General features: G+C 38.0%; 1 protein-coding gene and 1 pseudogene across 1 annotated transcript; both read left to right on the top strand.

The window, feature by feature from the left end:
• The first annotated feature begins 9,102 nt into the window (after nucleotides 1-9,102).
• LOC140893040 (cysteine--tRNA ligase, chloroplastic/mitochondrial-like) lies at nucleotides 9,103-13,780 on the top strand. Its single transcript, XM_073302147.1, is given in 10 exon segments — nucleotides 9,103-9,481; nucleotides 10,154-10,217; nucleotides 10,476-10,637; nucleotides 10,819-10,989; nucleotides 11,358-11,639; nucleotides 11,749-11,874; nucleotides 12,389-12,445; nucleotides 12,447-12,593; nucleotides 12,895-12,996; nucleotides 13,546-13,780. Coding segments are annotated over 10 exon segments (1,506 nt in total). The 5' UTR covers nucleotides 9,103-9,320; the 3' UTR covers nucleotide 13,780.
• A 1,019-nt stretch (nucleotides 13,781-14,799) lies between these two features.
• On the top strand, nucleotides 14,800-24,930 carry LOC140893133 (uncharacterized; annotated as a pseudogene).
• Nucleotides 24,931-26,988: the final 2,058 nt, after the last annotated feature.

The raw sequence follows: 26,988 nt of genomic DNA, 5'->3' as shown, positions 1-26,988 counted from the left end.
ACGTGTTTGGATCTTTGATGAGACCTTGGTTCCTTTGCTTGAGCAACGGCACCCGTGTTGTCGCAGTACACCGGGACTGGACCAACAAATTTAGGAATGACGCCCAACTCTTGGACGAAATTCCTCATCCAAACGGCCTCTTTAGCAGCAGCTGATGCTGCAATGTATTCAGCCTCAGTGGTGGAATCCGCTGTGGTGTCCTGCTTGGAACTCTTCCAAGAGACAGCACCGCCATTGAGCATGAACACAAATCCAGAGGTAGACTTCGAGTCATCCACATCACTTTGGAAGCTAGAGTCGGTATAGCCTTCCAGTTTGAGTTCTCGTCCTCCATAAACCATGAACATATTCTTAGTCCTTCGCAAGTACTTAAGAATGTCCTTCACGGCTTTCCAATGCATTTGACCAGGATTAGACTGATATCTGCTCGTGACACTCAGAGCAAATGCTACATCCGGTCTGGTAGATATCATCCCATACATGATACTACCTATAGCTGACGCATATGGTACATGTGTCATATTCTCTATCTCTTCATCAGTCTTGGGACACATAGACTTGGATAGAGAAACTCCATGACACATGGGTAGATGTCCTCTTTTGGACCCATCCATTGAAAACCGTTTCAATATGGTATCGATGTAGGTTGATTGAGTGAGTCCTATCATTCTCTTAGATCTATCTCTATAGATCTGAATCCCTAGAATGTAGGATGCCTCACCCAAATCCTTCATCGAAAATCTACCTGATAACCATATCTTCGTTGACTGCAACATCCCTACATCATTCCCAATGAGTAGGATGTCATCAACATAAAGTACTAAGAATGTCACCGCATCCTTAACTACTTTCTTGTACACGCAAGGTTCCTCCGGGTTCTTGATGAAACCAAAATCTTTAATTGTTTCATCAAATTTCTGGTTCCAACTTCTTGATGCTTGTTTTAGACCATAAATTGATCTCTGAAGCTTGCATACCTTATGCTCGCTTCCCATGGATGTGAACCCCTCAGGCTGCTTCATATAGATTTCTTCCTTAATGTCTCCATTAAGAAAAGCAGTCTTCACATCCATTTGCCATATCTCATAGTCATACCATGCAGCTATGGCAATAAGGATTCTTATGGACTTGAACATAGCAACTGGTGAAAAGGTTTCATCATAGTCAACTCCTTGCCTTTGAGTATAACCTTTCGCCACCAATCGCGCCTTGTAGGTCAATACCTTACCATCAGGCCCAAGCTTTCTTTTGTAGATCCATTTACACCCTATTGGAACAATTCCATCGGGAGGATCTACCAAAGACCAAACTTGGTTTGTATGCATCGAATCCAATTCTGACTGCATAGCTTCAAGCCATAAATTCGAATCCGCATCAGAAATTGCTTCCTTGAAGTTTCTTGGATCACATCCAATGTCGGGTTCATCTTGATCCCCTTCAAGAAGAAGACCATATCGAATAGGAGGTCTAGAAGTCCTCTCGGATCTTCTAGGTTCAGGCGTGTCCAGCAATGGTTCCTGAGGTGTAGGATCGTTATTTTGTATTTCGGGTTCTTCTCGAACTTCTTCGAGTTCCATCATCTCGCCTTTCTTATCCAATAAGAACTCCTTCTCCAAGAAGGTGGCATTCCTAGAAACAAACACCTTTGTTTCAGCAGGATAATAGAAATAATATCCGATTGAATTCTTCGGATACCCTACAAAATAACATAAGCTGGATCGACTATCCAACTTATCTCCCACTGTCCGCTTCACGTAAGCAGGACATCCCCAAATCCTCAAGTACGAATACTTAGGAGCTTTGCCATTCCATAACTCGTATGGTGTTTTGTCCACTGCTTTAGTGTGGACGTTGTTCAACAACAATACCGCCGTTTCAAGCGCATAGCCCCAAAACGAAGGTGGAAGCTCAGTGAAGCTCATCATGGATCGAACCATGTCCAACAAAGTTCGATTACGACGCTCCGATACACCATTAAGCTGTGGTGTCATAGGAGGAGTCCACTGAGAGAGAATCCCATTCTCTTTCAGATAGTCCAAAAACTCGGTACTCAAGTATTCTCCACCTCGATCCGATCGAAGTGCCTTAATACTTTTACCTAGCTTGTTTTCTACTTCAGCCTTGAATTCTTTGAACTTTTCAAATGCTTCAGACTTATATTTCATTAAATATAAATACCCATACCTTGAATAATCATCAGTAAAGGTAATGAAGTAGGTGTGGCCATGTTGAGTCCCTACTCTAAATGGACCACAAACATCTGTATGGATCAAATCCAACAGATTCTGACTACGCTCAGGTTTCCCCTTAAAAGGAGATTTAGTCATTTTTCCTTTTAGGCAGGATTCACAAGTAGGTAGAGAGTTAATATCAGACATATCAAACATGCCCTCTCCCACTAGCTTGTTCATCCTCTTTGAGGAAATATGACCTAGCCTAGCGTGCCAAAGGTTTGCCGGGTTTTGACTATCGATTTTCCTTTTGTTTGTTGTAGCCGGTTTATCAAAATAATTAATTGGAACGTCTTTTAGTTTTAAATTGTATAGATCGTTTTCAAGTTGTCCATTTCCAATTAAACATTCATTCTTGTAAATATTGCAAATCCCATTCACAAAATTACAAGAATAACCATCTCTATCAAGCATAGAAATAGAAATAATGTTTTTAATTAAATCTGGCACAAATAAAACATCTCTCAACAATAATTTAAAACCATTCTGCAAAATCAAACAAACATCTCCAATGGCCGTAGCTTCAACTCTGGAACCATTCCCGAGCCTCAGCTGGGTCTCACCCATTCTAAGCCTGCGACTTCTTGTCATCACCTGCAAATCATTGCAAATGTGAGATCCACATCCGGTATCCAATACCCAAGAAGTTGTATTAAGTGACATGTTTATTTCGATATAGAACATACCCTTTGCAGTTCCCAACTGCTCAAGATACTCCTTGCAGTTGCGCTTCCAATGACCCGGCTTCTTGCAGTAATGGCAAACATCCTTGGATTTTCCATTGTTTGAAGCCTTTGTCTTTTGCTTCTTCTCGGGTTCCACTTTCTTGGGTGGGGCAGAACGTTTCTTGCCCTTCATACTTGGCCCCTTCTTAGCAGAAGATGAGGAGCCCACCAAGAAAGCTGGCTTATCCTTCTTAAGTGTGGATTCATATGTAACGAGCATATTGACCATCTCTTCAAGGGTGGCCTCTATCTTGTTCATATTAAAATTTATCACGAATCCATCAAATGAAGAAGGAAGAGATAGAAGCAGCAAGTCCACATTGAGTTCATGCTCCAACACCAAATCAAGGGTCGCTAACTTCTGTATGAGCCAAATCACTCGTACCCCATGATCACGGACCGAAGTCCCTTCACGCATGCGGCACGTCATCAACTCCTTAACAGTAGAGAACCTTTCAGCCCTCGACTGAGCCCCAAAAAGTTCCTTGAGTTGCGTATGAATGTCAGCAGCATTCACCGTGTCCTCAAATCGCCTCTGGAGTTCATCAGACATCGAGGCTTGCATATAGCATTTGGTCTTGATGTCATGGTCACACCATGCATCAAGTTTGGCCAATTCCTCCGGACTTATGTCAGCTGGTGCTTCCTTCGGAGGTGCTTTCTCTAACACGTAGAGCATTTTCTCCGAAGTTAAGACAATCTTCAACTTCCGGAACCATTCCGTATAGTTGGCGCCAGTCAGCTTGTTTTGTTCGAGGATCGAGAATAAAGGATTTCGCGAATTCATTGTATGAAATACTGAAAAGGAAAACAGACATATATCAATGATTGTTTAACAATTTACTAAGACATAAAATAGGCGAATTTAATTTTATGAATCTCACTCCCACTATTTTAACGATTTCACCACCCTCTAGTGAAAACGGGAAACTTTTTCCTTAGTGAGAACATGGAGTCCAATTGACAAACTTATGGTACCGAATAATATCAGCCAACCATAATTCTCAAAAGGTAGAGCCCAATTGCTTCCAAAGCAACCCCCATGTATTTACCTCATGTCCAATAAGGGCCCAATAATATGACGCCGTTTAAAGTGACATGTCAAGATGACCCACCAATATTAAGTTGTGATGGACGGTCGCCATGTGGATCCCCCAATAATATGAGCCGATCCCATGGGAGTTCCACCCAACTTACAACATTTGTCAATCCAATGTACAGCTTTCCGACGGACGGGCCCCCCCAATAATATGAGCCGGACCGTATCCGCGGGTAGCATCACATACATTGACCGTTGATGGAAGGTAGGAACATTTAAACAATATTTAAATTTCCTTTATTTATCTTGATATAAATTTTAAATCATATTTAAAATGAGGGATTTTATTTATAAAAATATTTGTCTCATCATATTTAATTTATTGCATGCATTGCCGGATTCACGCAATTTATGTCTAAACATGCATACAATCATAATATCACATATTATATAGGATGATCGATTCCATTTCTAATTGACCCGTGGTTGCCAATCACGGGTCTTAGTCCAATCCTAGGTAATATGCAGTATGCAAATGCAATCCTATTACATATGCTTCCAATTTACATTTCTTCAGTCTTCATTGTCTGTTGGGCCCACCATCTTCAAATCTTGATCTCCCACTAAATCTAATGTATTTACAATAAATAACAATGACAAGTAGGGGATACATTTTTAGGGGTGGGAACGGGCTATAAACCAAGCCCACTTTTATTACATATGACATTCATATCGGGCCATAAACCAGGCCCATTAATAAAACCAACAATAATAAAGACAAAATGTAAATTCCTAACATACACCTACAAAATTGGTCATGGCAATCGATCATCCTTATCCAATAACATTTAATTCAAAATTAATTTATTGGATAACATGCTGTGGCAATTCAAATTTAAACAAGATAAAATCATATTTTATATATAAAATCTCATTTCACATATAAAATCATATTTTATCTCTATATCAAATAAAATCATATTTTATCTATAAAATCCAATTTTACAAATAAAATCATATTTTACTTAATATATCATAAGATCATATCTTATCATCAATTGTACCAAAATAATTGATTTCAAAATTCAATTTACGGATAAAATATTAAAATTTTCCAAAAATTCAAATTTATCCAAAATCAATTTTAAAATTTACGGACTCGAACAATTCGATCCGAAATCTCATGAACCAATCAAAAACAATTTTTGACCGGACCAAAAATAAAATTTTAAATATTAAAATTAATTTTTTTAAAAAAATATAATTTTTCCCGCGGGCCGCCCGGGACACTCCCGGGCCGGCCCGCACCCGGGGCGCGGGCCGGGGGCAGCCCGGCTGCCCCCTTAGGGCAGCGCCTGGCGCCGCCCTGGGCGGCGCCGAGCGCCGCCCTGCGCAGCGCCCAGCGCTGCGCTGGGCGGCGCCGAGAGCCGCCCCTGGGCATCGCCGAGCGCTGCCCTGCGCAGCGCCCAGCGCTGCGCTGGGCAGCGCACAGCGCTGTCCTGGGCGGCGCCGTGCGCCGCCCTGGGCGGCGACGGTCGCCGCCTTGGGCGGCGCCGTGCGCCCCCTTTGGGCGGCGCCGTGCGCCGCCCGGGGCAGCAACAATTGCTGCCCCACCGGGCAGCGATCCAATCGCTGCCCGGGTTTTGCCCCGAAAATTTTTTTTTTTTTTTATTTAAAAATATTTATTTTTTTTACAAAAAACCGAGATTCAAAAATTTTGTACAATCGATTAATTTAATCGTTTGATCTGAGCAACCTGGCTCTGATACCACTGTTGGAAAAACTGGCGGTCAGATCAATCACGATTGATACCCGGTGCAGCGGAAGTTTAAAATTTTTATCATGGAACAATTCCATGGTGTGGGTATCAACCATTCAACGATTAAATTATTGTGTGTGTAAAATTCAAATAACAATTAATTAAATTTTACCTTCAATCTCGCAACGAGATTACTGGACACCAACAGATTTTATCTGCTCTTGTTGTCTCTCCCTGGAACCGATGAACTCCTTCAATCAGGTCCACGAACAGAGGTTTAATCCCTCTGATAGATTGCACTAGAAAATCTATCAGAAGTTTTCTGCGAAGAGATTAAACGAATCTGATTCGTTATTCCTGACTGCGATTCAAAATCACAGACCGAAATTTCTCGTGCAGAGCAAGGCAGGGGTTCGGCCGATTATTCTAGAGGAGAGGCTAGGGTTTCGATTTTTCTCTCTCAAAAATAATGAGCTATTGTGTGTAATTTCTGTACTGAAATAACTTATTTATAATGCAGGCCACTAACACCTTAGGGCCCATTAATCATAAGCTGGGGCCCGACAAGCAAAACCCGCTCGTTCAGAAATTAATATAAAATTCATCGTGACTCCGATTGATGAACTGATTTCACCAATGTGCACAGAAACCATTTCTGCACATTTTAAAGTCAAAATAAATTTTCCTGAATCCGAATTCAGTGGTTTCCAAAAATGTCCATCCCTATGTCATTTTAGGAAATCCTACTCCCTTACTCTTATTTAAGAAGTCCAACTCCTTAGTTCATTAAATTTAACTCTTTAAATTTAACTATCTCAACGGGGATTAAAACTCCATTACACTGTGTGACCCTCAATGGTTCAGGGATACAGCTAGCCGTGGGCTCACAACTCCTTGTGACTCGGAACAACACTTTCCGACTTGCCCAACGAATCATGGTAAAGCGCCTAGCAACATCGCCCCATGATTCCCTAGGTATCACTGATAGTGCCTACAAGAACCAGTAGATTTTGGTTAGCGTACAGTACGGTCCCTTCATCCATATATCCCGATCGAATCAACAACCATTGGTATATCGAGAGTCGCTCAAGATTCGATAACTATGCAATACATCTTGAAGATCAAATTAGTGACATCGCATGTGCTACTAAGAAACCATTTCTTAAATCACATCAAGTACTCTGGCCAGAGATTTGTCACACTAATATCTCCTCAGATCACATAGGATATCCACACTCGCAAGTATGTGGTGAATCCTTGACAACAATGCATCGACTCCTATATGTGTCGTAACTGTACCCAATCTCGACACTGATGACCCCCATAGAGTCGGTAAACGAGTCAAAGCACAGCACTAGCATATAGAGTCTCCATGATGTTTCAAGTCGTAAGGACTAATGGTGTACAACCAAAACCGCGGACTTTATCCACTCGATAAGTGATAACCACTTGGAAAGTCCGGATAGGGTAGTTCGATTATTCATCCTATGAATATCCATTTGCATGCTTCGAACATCTCCATGTTCCCTACCAATGAAACGTGGTACTCCGCATCGCAAATGCTAGTCTCAAACTCGAGCGATCCTTATCCTTATTATCGGACGGCTCAATCGACTAGGAACAGTTTAGAATATACAGTGACTATAAGATGTATTTCATGATAGACATCTCCATGTTCTACCACATCTTACATACACTATAGTATATTCAAGGTCTTTATCAAAACAACAATAGTATATCACAATATAACAATATGAAGTAATATAAAGTCATTGCCATTAAAAAGTGTAAATAATATTAAACAAAAGATTGTTTCTACAAAGAGTCATCAAAGCCCATAGCCACACAGTTGGCTCACTGGGCACCCACTCTTACACAGCTGATGTCCAGGCTTCTCTGTTCCAACTACATGCGTTACCAAGTCCAAGAAACATCATCAAGCAACAACGTAACTTCCACCATATCATTGCTAGAGTAAACACAACATGAGCAAGTGTTATACATATTCAAGTAGAAGAATCTCTAGACCAAAGATCAAGTCTATCAACTACAAGATCGTTGTTCTTGAACTAACAAAAGTTGACAGCAACTATACATCTACACCGGATCATCACTCTAATCTCTCAAGTCTCGATTCGTCAAGCCCATCTTTGCCCTGTTCCTGAACCACCTGTTTTCATGCACATATACAAACACGACAACAGCCAGATAAATCCGGTGAGAAACATATTTCCCAGTAAAAGCAACAAACATGCAAATCAAGTTATATATCAAACTCATGATATAAATGAAATAAAATGCATGATTTAAAAACAAGTTTCTATCAAGGAATTTCTCATTTCATCGGTTGGGATCCCGAGAAAAAGATATTGTAACTGAACTACCGACAAATAAAATCAATAAAACGGAGACTGTCCCAAAAATATATATAAAAATATTTTAGTAATTTGGGCATTTTAGAGAGTTAAAACAAATAAAATCAATAAAACGGAGGCTGTCCCAAGGGGACATTTAAATATATAGGTTTGGTCTTATTTTTAATTCAATAAAAGGGACTCTTGACTTTTTATTTCAGTCAAAGCGTCTCAGTAGTTTGGTCTTTTTTTTTTGGAAAAAAAATCAATTATTTGAAACTCCCATCCTCCTCTATCTCTCCTCCTGGATTCTAACAAATAAAAAATATATACTGGTTTAGGTGGACCCAAGTCTGGGTCGACCCAGCCCATGGTCGACCGCTTGGGCTGGGTAGGAAAAAGAAAAAAAATAAAATAAAAAAGAATGGGAAAATTAGTAGAGAGAAAATAATGTATTTTATTCAAAGGTCTATGAATTAAAAACAAGACTGAGTTTCCTTTGTCCCAAGTATATTCTAACACATTGTCGACCGCCTGGGTCGACCCAATCCATGGTCGATCGCCTGGGCTGGGTAGGAAAAACAAAAATAAAATAAAAGAAGAATGGAAAAATTAGGCGAGAAAAAACAATGTATTTTATTAAGAGGTCTATGAAATAAAAAGAACGCTGAGTTTCCCATGTCCCAAGTATATTCTGACACATTGAAGCAATTTCCCTGGCATAGACAAGTTGATAAGGCTTGAGGTGACGTGAAAAAAAATTCTCAGCGTTGCGGGTTCGATCCTCGTGTGGAGCATATTCCCTGCTGAAATATTGTGGGGTATACTCTAGGGATTGGGCCATGTGCTTCCTCCTTAAGGTCTCTGCCGTTCGTGCATATTCCTCGATTTATCCTTTGCATAAGCCAAAGGACCTCTGACTCGTGTGGAATGGGTTTGGGGTCAAATTTGTTTTTTTTTTTTTTTTTTTAATAAATTGAAGCAGTTTCCCCAAAATGAGTCTGGATAACGTTTAGCCACTCCAATGGCGTCTCTCTTGAAATATTTGCTTCCCTCCGCCTCCGCCTCCCACTCCTACACCGCAGAGCCTTCGCATCAAAATCCATCCACTCACGCTTCCGTTTTTCTCCCCCAATTAGTTGCTGCAACGCTCGTCATTCATTGACCACTTGTAGTGGGAAAATTGATTCTAAGAAAGATGATGATTTGCTAATGAAGGAGCTGCGGCTGTTCAATACGATGACCAAGCGGAATGAGTTGTTTAAGCCTAAAGTTGAGGGTAAAGTTGGGATGTATGTCTGCGGCGTCACTGCTTACGATCTCAGTCACATTGGCCACGCTCGTGTTTACGTTGCTTTTGACGTTCTCTACCGGTACATACATTCTTCTGGCATTCTCTTTCTCCGTATAGCCTGTTTGGTGTAAATTTAAGATTTTTATTTGGATAAATGACACACACGCACATGAGGAATACACTAGTTTCATCCCCCTTCGATCTTAGTTTCACCCTCTAAAAAGACTGAAAGCAAATTGAGTTTTTGGGACATTATATTGGTTTTATTTTGGGAGAGTTAAAGCTTTTTTCCAAACATTACCAATTTTGAGAAAATTATTCCCTTTGAGAGGCGAGTCTCCGGTTCATCTCTGCTATCTGCTGAGAACGAATAAAATCTCACATGTAACTTGTAAGCAAGGTGTTCCTAGAAGAGGTCAAATATATTTTCTATTTGTGACAATATCGTGGACATTTTCCTTTGCTTATGAGAATTGATTGCTGGTGGATCTGTAGGAGTTGGGACAGTCAAAAACTGAAAAAGAAATAGAAAACAGTTGAAGTCAATATTATTTATTTATTGATGTTTGTCTATGAAATGAGTTACTTTAGTACAAAGTTTATGTACTCCAAATCTAAGTTAAAATGGGTCCGCTTCATGATTTTTTAAGTACTTATTGCATTGCTCTTCCTTCTTATCGTTGGGGGCATTTGTCAATATTTGGTATTGTGTTAATCTTTTACTTTTGTTCTTACTTTCGAAATTAGGCAGATACCTCAAGTATTTGGGATATGAGATCAACTATGTCCGCAATTTCACTGATGTCGATGATAAGGTGGGCTCTGGCGTGCTTAGAAAATTGAGTCATGAAACTATTCGTTCCTATATACCTTTTTTACATTTCATGTTCTTGCAAAAACTATTCTTAGGGTAATATGGTGGTGAATTTAAATTTTTTTATAGTAGTTGCTAAGTTTACTCTTTTAGGAGCATTTTGGGGGGGAAAACAACAAAATTTGTTTGTTCAGAAGTACCAACTGCTTCTTACATATTTATGACAGGATAGCTGAGCCCGCATTTTCGAATTCTGTAGATCATTATCAGAGCAAATGAATTGAGTGAGGATCCTATCAAGTTAAGCAGACGGTACTGCGATGAATTTCATCTTGATATGACGTCTCTTAACTGCCTTCCTCCTTCGGTGGAACCTCGTGTCTCTGAACACATGTCGCAAATCATTGGCATGATTGAACAGGTGCTGTACTGATATTTATTTGTGTTGGCATTTCTGTTCTGGTCAATGATAATGGTATATGTAATGCAGTATGGTCACAATAATTTCTGCTTTCCTTATTAGTCTTCTGACAAAGAAATGTGGATGGGATTTTATTGAGCTTTATTTGGTGACGTAACATGTTTTCATTCTCTTCTTACAGATACTCAAGAATGGGTGTGCATATACCATCGGTGGTGATGTGTACTTTTCTGTTGACAAATTTCCCGAATATGGACGATTATCAGGGCGTAGGTTGGAAGATAATAGGGCTGGTGAACGGGTTGCGGTAGACTCAAGGAAGAAGAACCCAGCTGACTTTGCTTTATGGAAAGTAATTCCTTAACTTTAGAGTTCAAATGTATTTCTACATCCACACAAAAACAACTTCTTGTGATTGAATTACAATTAAACTTCTCATTTCTGTGAAAAAGAGATGTTCATGTCCATTGATAAGAGCAGTTTCTAAATTATGCCCCTTGAGTTATCAGCTTTATCAATTCTTTATATGGGTGATTGAGGACAACTTTTCTGGACATTCCAATTTAGGAGACACCCCCGCAAAGTTCTAAAAGTCCTTGAGCTTCATATTTTGTTCTCTTGATAATAGGGAATACAGCCATTGTGTGTAGTGTAATTGGAGAAATTTGTAGCCTTTAGATTATCTCTGGTTTCAAGATTATGATTTTCTTTTTTATGCAGTCAGCAAAGGAGGGTGAACCTTTTTGGGAGAGTCCATGGGGTCCTGGAAGACCTGGATGGCATATAGAGTGCAGTGCTATGAGTGCTACTTACTTAGGCTATTCTTTTGACATACATGGTGGTGGAATGGATCTGATTTTTCCCCATCATGAGAATGAGATTGCACAAAGTCGTGCTGCGTGCCATCAAAGCAATATTAGCTATTGGATACATAATGGATTTGTGACCATCGACTCTGAGAAAATGTCAAAGTCTCTTGGGAACTTTTTCACTATCAGACAGGTACAAGGATTAAAATATGGTTCCAACCTTTTATTCTCTGGCACACATACTACTAGTATTCATCTTTAAGAAATGTAGATAATTGGATTTTTTTTGGTTTTAATTTCAGGTCATAGAGCTTTATCATCCACTGGCTTTAAGGCTTTTCTTAATGGGCACTCACTATCGTTCCCCGATCAATTATTCTGACATGCAGCTTGAAAGTGCTTCTGACCGTGTTTTTTATATTTATCAGGTGCAGAATAGTTCTCAATACAACAGTAGGATTGATGTAGATTCTATTTTTTTCTTCATTTGCGTACCCAGACAGCTCTTTACTTTTCCCAATTACAAGTTTTAGCTCCTGCAATTGGTATGGTTTCTGCTATTTTGAAGTCGTTTTCTGATCTGGTCATTCTGATGCTTTAAACAGTTTGGTGTGCATCATGCCTTAAAAAATTTGTGAAATATTAGGTCTGGAAACTCGAGGTTGCAACTAGTGCGACAGAGCATGTCTAGTTCACATATGGTGGTTCTCCGTGCAAATAGAAAAGCGTGTTGCTTTATCCAAACTCCAAAGAAATTAAACCTATACTTTTGCAAAACATGAAGCTTTTAGAAACTTTTACCAATATTCACTTTCGACTTGTTTTATACTTAATGCAATTGAGAAGAAAGTCCACCTTTTACTTGTCTTGGATATTTATTACTATGACACCGCAAATTTTTTGTGTGTGAGATTTTCAACCATGAGTTTGTTCTGACTGCAGACATTGCATGATTGTGAGATTGTCCTAACCCGGCATGACCAAGCTGGTTGGGAAGGACTCCATTCCAACAGAAACAAAAATTTGCATCAATAAATTCCATGATGAGTGTTTGACATCAATGTCTGATGATCTTCACACTCCTGTAGCATTGGCTGCTATGTCAGAACCATTGAAAACCATCAATGATCTTCTGCATACTCGTAAGGTGCTTAATTGGAATCTGGAAGCAATTTTAATTTTCGATGCAGTTTCACAGGCTCCAGTTTTTACTCAATGCGTTTACCTCCTCGAGTTCAAATATGTCCGGCTCTTGATATTTAATAAAATATTGGCATGAATAGTAAGATGGTATATATGGCTCGCATGTTTTCTAGCTCATTCAGTGGTAAAGCTGCTTTGTCATGTATGGATTAATTTTCGCTCCTTTTGACTGTGGCAAAGTCATTTGGGTACATGATTGAAAATTTGAAGTGGATAGTTGTGAACCTGTAGGCTTCTTTCTGCAGGGAAAGAAACAAGAGTTAAGACTAGAGTCACTTGCAGCTTTAGAAAAGACAATTAGAAGTGCTCTTACTATTTTGGGGCTCTTGCCAGATAGCTACTCTGAGGTAACCCACAATAACTCTCATTCTGGCACGCACGCACGCACGCACGCACGTGCACACACAGAGGGGGCAGGGGAAGAATGTACTTGTTTGCAGCTGTGAGAGGGACCATATGTCGAGTCATGGTTTTCTCAAAAATATGTACCTGCGGGCTGCGAGTAAGGTGTACAATTGAATGTTATGCTTGCAAGTAGTCATTGCTCTCAGATTTATGAGTTCCTTGTCGGCCTTTTATGTTCTGTGAATGTGAATATTGGTTGTATGCGCTATGCAGTCTACTTAAGATTCAAGACCTATAGGAATATCTTTCTCAATCGTCTTGGAATTCTGTTTCGTGACCTTTTGATATTCACTATTCAGCCGCTTCCACTGCTTTAAATTTATTGGATTTGATTTCGTAAAGTGATCAGTTACTTTCATTTTGATGCTTCACATTTAGCTATAAATGTGTCACTCAGTTTCCAAACTTCATGCCTTGCTGTTAGATTCATAATTTTCTTTATTTTTGGTGTAAAGGAATGTGATTTTAGTAAGCTTTTATACATATTCCAGACATTGCAGCAGCTGAGGAATTATGCTCTGAAGCGGTCAAAGTTGACTGAAGATGAAGTTTTGCAGAAGATGGAAGAGAGGAGCAAGGCCAGAAAAAATAAAGAATATGAAAAATCAGATGTGATTCGAAAGGACTTGGCAGCTGTGGGCATAGCACTCATGGACAGCCCCGACGGCACATCATGGAGACCGACCATTCCTCTGGCCTTGCAAGAACAACTTACTGGAAGCTGAGTACCCTTGCAAAATCAGCTTCAGAATCATATATTTAAAATATGCACAATCGAGGATACAAATTCACGTTTTAAAATATGCACGAGTTTATATCACTAACGTGTTGGGCTGTTTTCTAGGAAGAAGTTTACACATTTGATCGACTGTCTTTTCTTCTTAAATTGTTGAATTGGATCTGCGCTTGATGGGGATATGCTCTGAGGGTTGGTCATATTGCTTACTCCCTCTGATCTATGTCGCTCGTGCACATCCCTCGATTTAACCTCCGCATTACTCATGTGAAATGGGGTTTCCTTCGGGATACCTTTTTTTTTTTTAAAGAAAAAAAAAGGAAATCTTTTTAAGTTTTAGTTGTTGAACGTGCAAGCTCTCGTGCTCACTCCTTGGCATGTCCTTGTTATTTATTCATACAATCATTGTTATTCTAATTATTAATGTAGTTATTTATTGGGTAAATATGTTTTTAGATATCGAAACCCAAACTTAAGTTTGTATTCACCCTTCACAGAAAAAAATATGAGTTTGCATTCTTTGATTTCAAAACGTGTTTCTACAGTTTTGGCTCGTGTTTTTTCTCGGATAAAAATTTATACAAAGCATTAAAAATATAATATTAATAAGTGATATTTGAGTATCAATTGTTTATAGTGTGACAATAAAATATGATCATTTAGTTCTCACAATATATCGATATTAACCACACATTTCTTGGTTGCTGACTCCTGTCCATGACTGGTTAGCGCAAGTTCTTCATCCATACAAAACAGTTAAAAGTAAAGTTGAAGTGATAACTTTATTAAATTATTATTGTTTTAATTTTGATTTTGGGTAGATAAAAGTTACTATAACGTCTCAGATTCACTGTCCCTACGGTACCAATTCGAAGATAGGTGGGCTCTGATGTCAACTCAAGCAAGCACATTTAACTCTAAAACATGCATAATCGCTTATATGATCGGTTTGATGCGGAATCTGCTGCTGGAGTTTTGAAATTTAGCAAGCGTTTTCAGAGGGAAGGGGATGAAAATTTTAGCAGATAAAAATCTGACAATGCTTTTCCCCATCGCTAAAACATTATTAGTTACCAATCGACCTTCTGAAGTTGGTGTTATTCGTCTTCTTCGGTTCTTTTGTGACCGCTCACACTCTTCTCTTTCCAAGCGTCCTGGTTAGTGCGTGCGTGCGTGCGTGCGTGCGTGTGTCTGTTTTTTCTTATAGTGATTGATTGATTTATGGGTATCATCGACTCTGTATAATTTAATACCTCATGTGTTCAAATGCTTTGACTGATTTTCTTTTTCTTAAATTTACTATTCTATATCGAAAGATATCAGACTTGGAACCAAATAAAATTGTTCCCATCCGCTTTCACAAATCCCTGAATTTTTTGTATGAATTATCCTTACGTTTCATTTACACAATTGTTGCAGGTCCGCTTTTTCATTACAAGAGTTTAGTTGATCAAGGGAAGTTGCAACACGATCCTTGCCAGGAAAAGGTTGCTTTTGAACTGGATAATTTGCTTGGGAGGTTGAGTCGATACGAGAAAGAAATGGAAGTATTTCATGTGGGACTATTGCCTTAGATGATGCATTACATAAATCCTATATTCATGTAGCCCATGCTTTCTTACTTTTGTGTTCTTGCATTTTTCGTAGGCAAACCTTGCGAAATGGGAAGAGGACCGGGAAAATACTCGACGGAAGCTTTTGATAGAGGAAGCGAAACAACAGGGAGGTGCGATGACATTTGTGAAAAAGCGTAGCAATTATTTCAAGATGTGGACGTCACGGTGAGGCGATTTTTTTTATGATGCGGTTGTGATTGTGTGCTGCTTGTCTCGTTGCATGTCACAGTTCACATGCATAGGGATTATCTTTGCAGTAAAAAATTGTTCTACTTGTTGATTGAGAATCTTACATGTTTCCCAGCGTACATGTATCTTACATGGTCATGAATTTGCATGCCTTTATTTTCATTTTCTTAAGACTTGCATATGATGAGATATCTTGTCAAACAGAGGAGAAAAAAAGAATTATTTGAATGAGCAAAAACTTAATCATTGTCCAGACTAATTTTCAGAAGTCTATTTCATCATCCGGGTTTTGGGTTTGTGTGGTGTAGGTCCTATCAAGATAACAATCTCCCTTTTCTGTTGCTTGTGGCAAGTGTTAGAAATGAGACTTGGACCTAACTCATCTCAAAAGCTAGCTCAAGAGGTGAGGTTTGTCTTTGTTTATATTAAGGTGGGACAATATTTCAACACACATCCCACACTCCCAGAAATGAACATCTGGAGCGTGGAGATATTAACGGGTGATCTAACTATAGCCTATAGGCAACCCAATTATGGGCGGTCCAACACACACGAAGGGTCTGGGCTCTGATACCATGTTAGAAATTGACTTGGACCTAACTCATCTCAAAAGCTAGCTCAAGAGGTGAGGTTTGTCTTTATCTATACTAAGGGCAACAACAAGAAATCCCCATTAGATGTTTCGGCTCTAGTTACAATCAAATTCTTCAATCATTGTGGGTCAATAAAAATTTCAAATACTTGAGCAGGACTTGGTTAATGCTCGCGGAACGCTCTGGATCAGGGATAATGTGAAATTATCTGATTTAAAAGGTTCCATATATCTATACTTTTCATTGTTGTACATTCAAGGTTAAAAATCAAGTGTTCATGATTATTTTACTAGAATTGAGTGGCTTCATGGATAGGTGACCAGGCTGCAGTATCTATTCATTTGTACTAATTTGTCATAGTTTAAATTCTTAAGAATATATTGCCTCTTTCTTTGCCTGCTCCTCTCATTTGTTCATGTCATAATGAAATGTGCGTTGACTCAGCAGGAAACCTGATAATGTTGAACCTGGCGTGGGGAAATGGGTGTCCTATCTGAACAGAGAAAAGAGATTGGATTCATTGGTTGGCCAGCGCCCCACTGCTCCTCCCGCCCCAAAAGGACTATATATATTTGGAAATGTTGGAAGTGGTTCGCTGCATCTCTCTCAATTTCATCTATTGCCCTTATACATGTTATGCATTTTCTTTCTGAATTGAATTCGCTCAAGGATCTCTTGACTTTCTTCTATCTCGATCCTCAACTATTGAAGAAGTATAATGCTTTTTTAGTCCTTCCGTCTTCTTGTACATTCTTTTAAATAGAGATTTGTTTGCTCACTCTTGTCATTATGAAACTAAATCAATGTACGTTACATAGGGAAGACAATGCTCATGGATATGTTTTACGGTGCCACAGAAGGAATTGTTCAACATCGAAAAAGGTTTCACTTTCATGAGGCAAGTGCTTGCTTGCACTTTCTGTAATGCACTTACACACTAGCATATAGAAAACACAGTATGGGTGTGTTATGCCATTTCCCTGATTATTTTCGGCTTCATGGTGAAAGAGAATAAAGATCAAGTTTATAAGCAAAACTATGTGATGAATGTGAAGAAATATGTTCGGGTAAATATGGGCCTTTCAGAGACATCAAACTTATCTTAAAATATTACATCTTCATTTCAATATAACCACATATAACCACTTTTAAAAAACTGTGTAATTTGTCATGTCAGGCTATGCTTCAAGTACATGACCTCATGCATAAAGTATGGAAGAGTCAAGAAACAGAAAAATCTATTCAATCTAGCATTTCTCAATGGGTTATTAATCTTCCATTTGAAACAAAAATTAAAGAATGGTTAGTTGAAGAAGAAAGATATAGACAGGAGATGAAGATGAAAAATATTCTTCCAGATGTGGCTGATAAGTTCCTTGTTAATGGACGCGGAAATCAAGGAGGAGCTAGTGTTCTCTGTTTTGATGAAATACAGGTTTGACTTTTGATTTTTTTCCTTATTTTAATTTTATTATTTTTTGTAGTTTGTGAAGAGAAATTTGAGAGAAGAAAATAAATTTGTATTCACTTGTCGTTCAAAGTAATGCGCTACAAATTATTTATAAAGAACTATCCTAACTCTATCTCAACAAATCAGAAAAATAAACCAATCTACTTCTAGCAATTTAAAATTAAAATACAAATCAATAGATAAGTGTTTGTCCAACTAAATAAGATAAGCTAAGAGTTTATTATCCAACACTCCTCAAGCTGGACCGTGTAAATTGATCATGCCAAGCTTGGAACACAACTCTTCAAAATTCGACCGGAAAAGCTCCTTTGTTAGCATATCTGCAATTTGCAACTGAGTAGGGATGTAGCTGAGGTTGATAATCCCACTTTCAATCTTCTCACTGATTAAGTGTCGATCCACCATCCACCTCAACATTTTTGTTCCGATCATGATGAACTGGGTTCTTGGATATGCCAATGGCTCCTTGATTGTCACATAGGAGTTTCCTTGGATAATCGTCTTCCACATTTAATTCGCATAGCAATCTTTTGATCTACGTTCCTTCACAAATTCCATGGGCCAAGACTCGAAATTCACATTCAGCACTACTACGAGCAGGTACCCTGATGTGGAACGTCTGTCAGTAGAAGAACCAGCCCAATCTGCATCACCATAAACTTTGATTTCTCGGGTGACCATTTTCTGAAGAGCAGACCTTTCCCAGGAGTTCCTTTTTAGATATCTTAGTACCCGATTTGCAGAGTCCATGTGTTCCTCGGTTGGACTGTAAACTGTTCATGAATTGACTGATTACACTTACCGTGAACCCAATATATGGTCGTGTATGTGCCAGATATATAAGTTTGCCCACTAGCCTTTGATATCTTCCTTTGTCAACTGGAGGGCAATCCTATGTTTGGGTCCATTGGTGTATCCGCGGGCTTGCATCCCAACACACTGGTTTCTTTCAAAAAGGTCAAGGGCATATTTTCTCTGTCAAATTGATATGCCAAGGGAGTATCTTGCCACTTCCATTCCCAAAAAATACTTCATATGTCCGAGGTCTTTCATCTCAAATTCCTTTGCGAGCAGGAGTTTTACTTGGGCTATTTCATTCACATAATCACCTGTAAGAACAATGTCATCCATATAGAACTTTTCTGTCGAATCTGGACGAGTCAAAGTGCCGGAGATGAAGTTTTCTTTCCCTTTTCCACATATAAACATCATCAAAGATTGAGATCACTGTAAATAGTTTTGGCCATGTAATTTGTGACAAGTGATCGGGATGGATGAGACATCGACAACTGCTGGATTGATAGGCATGGTTGGAGGTGTGGTTTCAGAATCGGTTTTGGAAGATTTGGATGGTGAGGCCATGCCGTATTTTGTCATGGAAGGTCCTGTACATCTGATACATGTAGTTAGTGAAGAGAAAGTTGAGAGTAGAAAAGAAATATTTAAATACAAATAAATAGCTAGTGTTTATACAACTAAATAAGATAAGCCAAGAGTTTATTATCCTACAATTTTTGTTCCGCATTGAATTTGATAATTTGGATGTAAGTTTTGTCTTACACTATCTCAACTTCATAGTGAGAACCGTTAATTGTGCTAGCATGTACTGCTTGTGTTACCAGAGCAAAAACACATGTTTAATTCATATCTGATGCATGGTCAATAGGACTCCTGATGATATGCTGAACTGTCTGTTTCTAGTAAGATTACTGAATGTTTATGAGTTTGCTTCTGTCTCCTAGTCCTGGCTCTCAACAAAATGATAATGAATATTGGCGACCACATATGGTTTGCTTGTTCTTTCTTGTGTATTCTTGTTCCTTGTGATTATTCTTTGCCAAGTTATTGGCCTCTTTTCTTTAGCTAAAACATAATATATCTTGGTTTTCTATTGTAGACGGTTGATGTATTTGCTATTGTGGCTTTATCTGGAGTTTTAAGTAGATTATTGAGTACAGGAACCATTCTTGTGGCGACTAGTAATCGTGCACCAAGGGATTTAAATCAGGTTCTTGTCAAGTTAAATCTTTTAGGAAAAAATCTCTTTCTTCATCACTGTTGATGAATTATTCCCTCTCTAGTGGTTGTATACATATCATCCACGATTCCTCCTTTTCTTTCAGGATGGCATGCAAAGAGATATCTTCATGGAATTTGTGACCAGATTGGAGGAGCATTGTGAAAATGTTGTTATCGGAAGTGATATTGATTACAGACGTCAGATGGGACAAAAATCAATTGATCAGGCAAGAAACTTAAAAGTTTGTGTATAACTTCTTTTTAGGGTGCAAACTTTGATGGGTGCATTCATATACGTAAAATTGATCCATGAATATTAGATTGCTATCTGTATCTGTTCCCCCCTTGTTCATAATTAAATATTGAATGTTTGACAGCTTACTACCTTTTTCACATAAAGCAGATATTCGTTAATGTACCACAATAAGGGAGGAATTGAAAGTTAAGAAGTTTATTCTTGAATGAACGAGAAATCAGCACTTGCTATCATCTCATTATCATTTGCTGGTTGCTAGGACTTGATCATTACTTTGTGGTTGTCCATAATGGATGTGCCCTTTAAATGCTTCAAGAATGCCTATAGACCTATCTTCTTCAGTTTGCATCTAACTCTCTTTTTTACTCGTGATAATTCTATTGATTCTACATTGTTTCTGTTGATAAGATTGTTAGGAATAGTAGCTTGGTTTATCTCTTTATTTTAATTTTAAATAAGATTGATATCTTATCTTTTAGTTGTAGAAGTTTTTATATATTCTGAAACATCAGGCTGTATTTTATGATCTTTGAAGCATTGAATAAATTATTATGCCTTGTTCATTATTTTTTCATGGTTATTAGCCTTTAGTTTCCAAATCCTATGAATCTTGTTGATGCCTATCGGTCCATGTCAAAATCAATTCATTTTAGTATCCTTTGTTTTCAGTTTTTCCTTTTCACATTCCAATGCTCTAGCATTCAAAAGTTCAGTGCTAGGGACGTCAAATGTTGAAAATGTGTTGTCCTCAATCTAGAATTCATTCGTTTATTTTATGTATCTTCAGGCTCATTACTTTTGGCCTCTGAATAGCATAAAAAAAAGTGAGTACGAACAAACATGGAGCATGATCACGGGACGGTTGGGAGGGAAGGTCATTTCTCAAACTCTTCCAGTGATGTTTGGAAGGTAATTCAACTTTAGAATAGCCAACTTTTAGGGATCGTGGGACTTATAGTTGTGATCTTTCTTCTCACCTGTGATCAGAACTTTGGAAGTCCCCGAAAGCTGCAATGGGGTGGCACGTTTCAGTTTTGAATTTCTATGTGGTCGTCCAGTATGTCCTTTTCTTTAGACAGGTTTTATAATTTTTTTTCTTTACATCACATCTGTGAATGCGTTATTTCACTTTTTATACTTGGGAAGAGTCTAGTATAGCTAATTGAAGTTTGACTCACTGGCAATGCAACCAATGAAATATTGCTACATCCATGTCATGTGCATGCCTAAAATGAAAGCGAAAAAGTGTTATATCTTTCGGATTGCTTTGACTTTGCTCACAACGGAATTAATAAAGTGAATCCATGATTAATCTTAATCAACTGAATTGAATTCTGATTAAAAAAAAGGGTACTAAATCTAACATCTTTTAATGTTGACCAGCTTCTATCATTGCAATCAACCATATTTTCATGGTCGTTTTTCAGTACATGTCAATTTTGCATGACACTGTCATCCATTTAGCCATTGGTTTATTTTTTGGGGATGCAATTTTATGCCTGCAGGTAGGAGCACCTGATTATATTGCCATTGCTAAAACGTATCACACAGTCTTCATATCAGACATTCCTGTTATGAGTATGCGTATTCGAGATAAGGTAACATTGTTCTCCACATCTTGTTAGTGTCACAAACCTAGATCCACTAGTAAGAATCTTTGTATGTGTATCTCATTCTAATCTCAGTGGTGGTTGATAGAACTTAGCTAACTATGGATGCTGGAACTCTTTATTGTCACTTAAAATCATTATTTTTTTGTAGTTAGTATCTTTTTTTTGGAATTGTACTATTGTTCATTCTGTGGTTCTCTACAATTTGAAGCTGATTTAATCCTATCGATAGCTTTTGTTAAGCAAACAAACATCCTTAAATTGCATCTATGGCCGGACCTCGTCAAAAAATATCCTTGTTTGTGTTTTGTTTTGTTCATATTTACACCCAATGTTGTATATAATTACTTTAACCGTTTCTGATTTTTATTAAACTAACAAGAAGCACGTGGCTCGCACGTGGATAATTTAATAGTAGTTAATTTTATTATCAATGCAATACATTAATTACCAATATGTCAATACCTTCAAATTCATGGATCCATTTCTTGTTGACATATCACTTGCATGTAGAGTAAGAAGAAATAACAAAGAAATATTGTCTTCGATAATTTTTTTCTCTTCCTTTAGTTTATTATATTATATATATTTTAAAAGATTTTGATATAAATTTAGTATTGTCTTTGAAATATTTGCACAAGAATAAATACCTGTTTGGGCCAAGGAACACGAAGGATTGGATATGTCATGGCAAGAGTCAAGTAATTTGAAACAAGTGCTCTAACTGATCTTTTGCGAAAGGAAGCGAATCTGAGAGGGGATGAGGGTGTTCCAGAATCTTCACGACCCTGCTTGAAGAACAACGACCACCAGTGATCGATCTGTTGTTGCCAAAATTTTTCTTAAGATGGGCTGGTTTACCATGTATTCTCCAGCACGTTTCTATAGTGTTCCACGGTTTCTTGCACTTCTCACAGAATGGTCTGCCCTCGTATCCCATCTCTTGACTCACTAGGGCAGAACCTTCAGAATCTATGGTGGGTACAACATGTTTCAGCATCACTTGGCAGCGACTTTCCTCACGACTGACCTCGGAAAACTCTTCCCGAAGGCTGGGCAGTGGTTTTCGCCAGGTACACAGCCTCGAACCACATCCAGTTCCTTATTTGACCCAGCAAGGAAGACAAACATCTTGGTGCTGTCCAGTTTTGTGTTGAGTAGCAACTCTCCCACTCATCGACGTCAAGGAGATTCCTGCCATAGAACCATTAACTCGTTGTAATAAGTTGTGACATCCTTGTTACCTTGTTTCATCTTCCATAAATGAGTATTTAGCTCGTACAGTTGGGAGTAATTTTCGGAATCGGAGTAAGTTTCTTTGACCGCCTCCCAAGCATCATGGGCCGTGGGTCCGAACATGAAAGGTTTGCCGATTTCTGGCTCCATATAATTGATTAACCATGCCGTGACCAACGAATTCTCGGAACACCACTGTTTGTATTTTTAGTTAGTCGAATTCGGAGCTTTCACTTCATCGGTCACAAACCTTAGTTTGTCTTTACTATCAATCATTAGTCGGACCGATTGTGCCCACTCCAAGTAATTCATCCCATTCAATTTGTGGATCGTTATTTGAAGGGAATAATCTGAGGAAGCGGACACTTGACTGGGCCTGCACCATTGTCACCAGTCACCACTTGAACCGGCATCGACCATAGCTGCTTTAAATTCATGGTCGATCCCTGGCTCTCTGATATCATGCGGAATATAATGACAGACACGGAAGGAGAACTTATTTCTTGATAATAAAGTTATTGATTGGTACACTTTACATAGATCAAAGGAACAAAAATCAAATCTCAACAAATCTGGGAAATATCCTATAATACCAATAACATAAAATCCTATTTAAAATTAAATCCTATCAAATCCTAACTACTCGACATGTTTGATATATAATTCTTTTCTCATTGTTGATTCTCTTTAGAATGAATTTAGATGATTAATGACACTTAATACCACAATTACATCCAAATATATTTACTTCCTTCATTACTCTCTTTTTCCTGTAACTTCCCTAATTACCCATCATATTTTGCACTCTAATGAAAAAAATTGTGCCATAATGAAATTTAACAATGCATTACAGTAGAAAGAATAGATGTGTTCTGAGATTCCACAGCTTTCCTTCTGTTTTACCTGATCCATTATCTTCTTGTCTTGCTTGATAATATCATTGCTAGTAACATTTAGAGGTTTTCTTCTGATGATGCTTGCTATATTTATTGCGTCTTTTGTGTTAATATCTTGTATGATTCTTCCAGTCAGTTGATCGTTTCTTATTACTTGGTTTCTGTTATGAGCTATTTCTTTTCTTTGGCAGGCTCGGAGATTTATCACCCTTGTTGGATGAATTGTACAATCACCATTGCTGCCTCTACTGTTCTGTTGCCACGTCAATCGAAGAATTGTTTCAGGGAACCGAGGAAGGATCGTTGTTCGACATAGAGAGGCTAGTATCTCAGTTACCTAATGGTGTATGTTTTTTTTAAGGACCTAATGGTTGTACGTTAAGAACAATTAAGTTTGTTGAACTTTATCCTGACATCAAGTTCAAACTTCAGCTTAGCCTCAAATGATTTGTGTAGATCGCTTGCCAATATGTAGCAACCTAAGTGCCATTTCTTTTATCGCTTAGGGCACTTTTCTCTACCCAATAACTGCTTAACTTACAACTCTTTCGAGTGTTGAACAGTATGAAACTTTTCAGGAACCATATCACTAGCGAATATAATGTAACTTTTCGTGCAGCCTACAATTTATATGGGACCTTTCATTTAGTTTCCACAGTTATCCCCTACTGTTGTAATACAAATATCTGATTTACTAAGAGGTTAAATTTTGATTATCGGTATTTTCCTTTTCCAGCTTTCAGTTTGAAACAGAAACAGAAGGCTCTAAGCTTCGGCGAGATGTTTTGGCAAAAGGTGGTGTGAGTTCGGGGGGTGCGCCCTCCGGAATCATTTCACTTCTATCTGGTCAAGAGGAGATGTTTGCATTTCGAAGAGCTGTGAGTATTTCTTGTTACAGCACCACCATAGCTTTTCTTATCAGCTTGGAATGATGACATTCGGGTTGAATATTTGAAAATTTATTGATGTGATTTCCATGCAGGTTTTCACGTTTTGATCGAAATGCAAACTTCTTTATATCTTGAAGGGGTTCGTTATTTTCATCCATGTTTCCAAGCGAGGCAAAAATCTTGTAGCTAAAACCATTCTTTCTTGAGAACTCATCATATACCAATTGTTTGTATTTGGATTTTGATTATCTCATTCTAGTAGGCTAGTGATGTGTTAACATAAATCATGTGATATGTAAGCCAAGTTTTTTGTTTTTTGTTTTTTGTTTTGACCAATTGATTATACTATTTGGCACATTCTATATCATCGTATTGTGTTTGTATTATTCTACGTGCTGCATTTTTTTTTTCGGGCTGAGGCATTACATCAAACCTGTAGAGGCGTGCGCAGGCAATATCATGAAAATACAAGCAAATTTATTGATGGAATATGAAATTATTATTATCACATATTATTGTAGTTACTGTACTACTACGTTCACAGTTGTACTTGTATACGTTAGACCTTGTACTGCATTTTCATATTTGTTGAAATAATTATCAGTCATATTGTTTGAAAAAAACCATGATTATATATATTTAAATATCTGAATGAAATAGAAAAGGAGATATTAATGAAGTAATTACACAATAATATAATAATAAAATTAAAAAGAGGTAACAAATTTGCAACCAAGCAAGCAACCATATCATTATCACCTGCAAACTTTCTCTGTCTAAAAAGAGAGAAAGATGATGCACATGACATTTTATTGGGGCAGAAAGGTGACCATACTGTTCGATTTTTGGAAAACCGATTCATGGATCAGCTACCTCCTCTCCCTTGCCGCCTGTTTCCTCATCTCACTCTTTTACCAGTACATGGAAAATCGCCGCCTGCAATTCAAGAAACCGCCGCCACCGTCCTCCTCCACCCCCTTGATCTCCTCCAAATTGAAGAAGTGGTCTCCTGCCAGATTCGCCGGGGCGATCTTATTTGGGCTAAACTCCGCGATCGGCTATCTTCTGATGCTGGCGATTATGTCCTTCAACGGCGGCGTTTTTATTGCGGTGGTGCTGGGGTTGGGTGTTGGGTAATCTGTTGTTCAGGAGCGGTGACGAGGATGTGGCCATCGCGGCGGATAATTCATGTGCTTGTGCTTGACCTGATCTGATCTGATCTGCCCTTCTTCTTCTTTTGTGTGCTTGCTGTGTTCATCTTGTATTGTAAATTATATATCATTTACGACTCGATTGTGTTGTGTCTATTTGCCATTTTCAAATGAATAAATGATTTTTTCTGTATTGATTGATTTGATTAAATGACAATCAAAATATACACACACACTCTAGCATATTCGGGGTTCACTTTCTCATGTTTCTCACACTTGTGAATATGCCTGCTTGAGCAACACTGACAAAAATGCCTTTTGATGCCCATATTTAAGAAACAGGACGAGTTAAGTGTTTTTTTTTTTTTTGGTTAGATGAGACAACTCAACATGGTCAGTAATTTCATTGAAGCAAAAAGCAGTACTTTCACAGTTTGGGTCACATCCACGATCTCTCATGACTTTTCGTGTTGATACTAACTCATGATTTAGTTGCCTACACAAATTTGGCTTAAGTAGAAATATTTCACTCAATTTCGACTTGCCAACATAATCAATCACACCTAACCGAAAAGTATTGTAAGACGTTGTATATGGTTGATGAATTTGTGTCATTTCTTTCAAAATTTGGTCGAATGATGAGTTGTGTGATGACTCCGGATAGTTTTGTTGTTGGATAGAAGAACAATAAATTAAAATATAAAATAGTAATTCCAGTTAAGAATATATCGATCCAAATATATTTTTATCCTCATTGTTTTACTCGTCCATATTTTTTTAAATTAATGCTGGACTTATTTTATGAATAAATTGCTTATAAATCCCTAAATCTATAATCAACTTATTTATAACTCTCTACCTAATTAAAACTTAGTTTCCACTCCTTGGAGAGAGAAACTTTTCCACAAATCCCTAAAATACCCTTATTTAAAAAAAAAAAAAAAGAATGGATAATAAAAACAAAACTAATCCAAATAGTATATTGTTGGAACACGGCCGTTCTTCGGATTGAAAAAGAAAGTGATATCCGGTGCAGCGAAAGTTTTAAAATTTTATATGGAACGATTCCATATGGGTATCAAATTCCTACGATTAAAATTGATAATATAAAATTTAAACAATATAAATTTTACCTTAAAATCTCGAAACAAGATTATGGACACCAACAGATTAAAACTGCTCTTGTTGTATATCCCAGGAACTGATGAACGAACAATTCTTCAATCAGGTCCACGAACAGAAGTTTAATCCCTCTGATAGACTGCACTAGA

The sequence above is a fragment of the Henckelia pumila genome, chromosome 1 (assembly GCF_033568475.1).
Source record: "Henckelia pumila isolate YLH828 chromosome 1, ASM3356847v2, whole genome shotgun sequence".
NCBI classification, from domain to species: Eukaryota; Viridiplantae; Streptophyta; class Magnoliopsida; order Lamiales; family Gesneriaceae; genus Henckelia; species Henckelia pumila.
This window is presented reverse-complemented; position numbering and strand designations above follow the sequence as displayed.